Below are 4,421 nucleotides of genomic sequence, written 5' to 3'. Positions count from 1 at the left end.
ATATATATATATATATATATATATATATATATATATATATACACACATACACATATATATATGTATGTATTGTGTTGGTGCTATGCAGTGGTTGACTAAATGTCTGTAATCTGCCATAACATCTGTGTAACATGTAACTTAAGCAGTAGTAAGAAATATAACAAACGTATGATTTGAAGGTAAGTTAGTAAATTTCTAAGTCATATATATCCATATGTAGATAATACGTAAATATGTGTGTGTTTTGTCAGAGTTGTTAAAGTATAAAATTACAAATAACAAAAATTTACTTGGTTCTGAGGGTTGAGTAAAATATGTTGTGTTTACTGGATTCACTGGGACTTCAAAGTTTGCTTCTTGTAACTTACTCAAACAATGGTCAAAATAGGGAAACAAAAAACAAGAAAGTATTTTCTTCATATGCAAGGGATTCAGATGGTGTAAATATTTTTCATTTAGCTCATTAGTGTGTATGTGTGTGTTCACGTGTGTGTGTGTCTTTTCCTTTATTGAATTCTTCAGACAGCTAGCTAGCGAGATAGATAGATAGATAGATAGATAGATAGATAGATAGATACATACTTAAATACATGTTTGATAGATAAATATGTTGTTGGTCTCATGTAGTTCATGATTATATATGTTCTTGGTTATAATTTCGCAATAAATCTAGTGTTTCTCGTTAATTTTGAATTAAAACTTCACATCCGCTGCAAAGATAACCTCTACGATATTACATAATTTTTGTTTTCTGTCCCAAAGAATCATGTCAAGTCTCTAATATTTACATTTTGTGGAAGTTTTGGTTGGAGTTAATTACCAATATTCCTTATGTTGGTGTATTTGAATATGTTCTATATAAGAAACATTTCTATATTTGTAACTATATGAACACACACATACACGAGCACACCTTTGCCAAATCACACTTACCTCCCTTGGCACCCATTATTTCAATCAATTCCTTCTCTCCAGTCAGTTCCACATGGAGTAACCATTAATTCAGATGCATTTTTCTTTCCTCATTCCTTTCTGTGAAAGAGCATCAGCCCGAAACATTGAAGATTTATTTCATGTTTCATAAATGTTAAACTAATACACCCTGTTTGCTGCTCTGTTCTTTTTTGTACTTTTTTTATTATACATACATGCATACACATATGTACGTGTATATGTGTGTGTGTGTGCATACATATATACATAAGTAAAGATGTTATTATTAATATATAAAAATTATATAAGTGGCTATTAAGCATAAAACCAAAAAGGTAAATCTATGAGTTTATAATTATAATTATAATTAAAGGTACTGGATAATACCAGATCTGTTAGAAATACGAGTCGCAAAATACACAACTAAGCCACAATATCACTTAAAATTTAACATGCTGATGAAATTGAGGAGCGAGTAAAAAGTCGACGTTACCATTGAAGGAGAAAAATGCAAATGAATTTGCAGATATACCCACATCACGTGATTTCGACTCGTATTTCTAGCAACGTATATATTATCCAATACCCTTAATTATAATTATAAATTTTAGAAATTTGATTTTTTGGCTGTTATCCCTGTTAACCACTTATTATTCATCGATAATAATATCTATTTATGTATAATTATACACTTCTATTGTTTGAATTTGGAGCTAGTGTTTCAACGATTTTAACAAGCATGATGAAGCGGGTGTTAGTTTAACCTCAGGCAGCAAGACCTACTGATGAGGACTAAGAGTATTATCTCAGGGTTTGAAATCACGTGATATGGGTATATCTGTAAATTCATTTGCATTTTTCTCCTGCAATGGTTAGGTTGACTTTTTACTCGCTCCTCAATTTTATCAGCATGTTAAATTTTAAGTGATATTGTAGCTTATTTGAGTATTTTTCGACTCTTATTTCCAGCAATTCTGGAACTATCCGGTACCCTTAATTATAATTATAATTATAAAGTTATGTGTGTGTGTGTTTGTGTGTGTGTTTTTTGTGATGTTTCATTTTTTGTGTATGCTTGTGTGTGTGTGTGTGTGTGTGTGCTGGCATATATGTATATTGAAAGATGATTTGGGAGATGATGGGAAGTATTTTATAAAAATGATGATGTGTATAAAATTGTTTTTAAGTGTCTGTGGTTGGGTCTATATTTAATTGTGGTTTATACTTGTTGATAAATTGTCTTTCTTTATTCAGTCTTTGTTGTTGATTGAAGGAATCTCAGATTCACTGAGTAGAGGGGAAATATTTTGAAATTAGGTAAGACCATTCCTGCACAGGTTACAATGTGGCTGTTTCAAGGAAATTTTCTTGTGCTTTTGTCTCGGATCTGTTGGTGATGGGTTGTTCTTCTGTTGCGTAATGATCCACCTGTCTGACCTATGAAATTGTTGGCAACCATTGCATGCGATTATGTAGTTCAGGTTTTCAGTGTTGCAGGTGAGATTGGACTTGACTTTGAAGGTTTAGCCATCTTTAAATTTAAATTCTGGTCCCTCAATTAGGTAAAGGCAAGTGCTGCAGTTTGTCCTCCCGCATTTTGTAACCGTTGGCTTGGGGGTTTCTTTGTGTTTTTGCTTCAGTAAGAATGAGTTTTAGTGTTTTGGGCTGCCTTTTGCTTTTGATGATATTGTTGTCTTTCTAAGATTTTTCTCATTTTTTCATTTGCAAATAAGATGGGAGGTTTTTGTGGATGTGATCAAATATTTCGGCATTCCTGGGATTGAAGATTGACATGAATGGTAAGACATTTTTCTTTCTTTTATTTTTTGCTTTCCTGTGTTCATTGATATCCATTTGTTTCACCTTGTTTATTCCGTTGGTGATTATGCTAGGGGGAAAGGGCCTTTGGATAAGTGTGTCCTTCAGTTCCTCTAGTCTTTATTCACATTTGGATGGTTCTGATACTATGGTACAAATTCGTTTTGTCAGGTTGAAAGGAATGTTGAGTTTGGTGTGTTTCGGGTGACATGATGTGAAAAGAAGGTACTGTTTGGAGTCGGTGGGCTTGTAGGATATGTCCATTTCTATTTTCCTATCTTGGTTTTTAATTAGGATATCGAGAGAGGCAAGTTCTTTGGGATTAAACTCCATTGGGAATTGGATGTTAATGCTAAGGTCGTTTATCATGTTTTTGAATTCAATTAACTTGTCAGTCCAAAGCAATCATCCAGGTATCTTTTCCAGTTGTTTCTGAGTTCTGTATGGAACGTGTCACCAAATGTTAGAAGAGACTGGATGTATATTTTTTGTTCGTGGAATCCCATAACTAAGGGGGTGTATGTAGGGACTACTATCATATCCAAAGCCGTGTCTGATGTTTGGCAATAATCCGAACCATTGAAGGTAAAAAAAGTTGTTTTGAAGTATGAATCTGAGTTCTTCAATGATAAAATCTTTTTGTATGCGTGCTGGCAGTTCAGATTTGTGAGTGTCGAACCAGTATAGGATTGTAGTTATTCCACAATCATGGGGAATGTTGGTGTATAGGTTAACAACATCAAACAAAGTAAAAATTGTATGTTTATTTACCGTTTTTGGCAGATGGTTTAGCATGTCTAGATCATCTCGTATGTATCTCTGTATGTGTTCTAAGAGGATTCCAAGATGCTGAGCCTGTGTTTCCCATGCCAAGTCTGCTATGGTTGGTCTCAATTTTAGATCATCTGGAGGTGTTAGATGTATGTATTTGTTTGTTGAGGATTTACAGGCATCATTTGTCCTTTTGCATTTATGGATTTTAGTTATTTCGCCCAGCGTGCTAACAATTCTACCAGCTCACCGTCCTATGTTTGTGTATAAATCTGCTTAGTAGTACAGAGTGTTTAGAAACTGTGAATAAGGTGCAAGTTTTGAGTACTTGTTGGTAACTTTTTTCTTCCTGTCTTCTAATAGTAATTGCCCAACTTTCTAGGCTCTTCTCACAGCTATCCCACATTCAAAAATTATACGGATGTTTTAAAAATTTTCATTCAAAAAATAATAAATTACGTATACATTAATAAAATGATAAATAATAGATTATGTATACATTAATAGAATAAACTGTCGGTTTTCCAAACAGCGAATGAGAGCTTAAAAGAATAAGTGCTAGACATTGCAAATGAGAATGGAATACTCAGCAGTGAATGCAATGAATATTTAAATTTGTGAATATTTAAATTTTCGAGAAAGTGGAGTTAAAAAAATTCAAGAAACTTGAGCAATCAAAATTATAGGAAATTTCTTAGAACATGAATTTATAAAAATATTTCCAGATGGTCAACCCATTAATAATTGCTTTCTTTTAGTACTTTTAGTAATTGTTATATACCTGATTAATAATCAGCTTTCTCCATTATAGTATGTATGTATGTATGTATGTATGTATGTAGGTAGGTAGGTAGGTAGGTAGGTAGGTAGGTAGGTATCCATCCATCCAGTCATCCACA

At 33.0% G+C, this 4,421-nt stretch overlaps 1 protein-coding gene across 5 annotated transcripts in view; it reads right to left on the bottom strand.

Annotated features, from left to right (window-relative positions):
• Positions 1-1,814, bottom strand: part of LOC128250447 (uncharacterized) — a 13,926-nt gene extending 12,112 nt beyond the window's left edge. The window contains exon 1 of one of the 5 annotated variants that reach the window (XM_052975480.1): positions 934-1,814. In XM_052975480.1, the coding sequence (XP_052831440.1) occupies positions 934-949 (16 nt within the window). In that variant the 5' untranslated portion in view covers positions 950-1,814. The other 4 variants (XM_052975479.1, XM_052975469.1, XM_052975477.1 and 1 more) reach the window with 4 other exon arrangements.
• Between the last annotated feature and the right edge of the window lie 2,607 nt (positions 1,815-4,421).

This window comes from Octopus bimaculoides, chromosome 21, assembly GCF_001194135.2.
Source record: "Octopus bimaculoides isolate UCB-OBI-ISO-001 chromosome 21, ASM119413v2, whole genome shotgun sequence".
Taxonomy (NCBI): Eukaryota; Metazoa; Mollusca; class Cephalopoda; order Octopoda; family Octopodidae; genus Octopus; species Octopus bimaculoides.
This window is presented reverse-complemented; position numbering and strand designations above follow the sequence as displayed.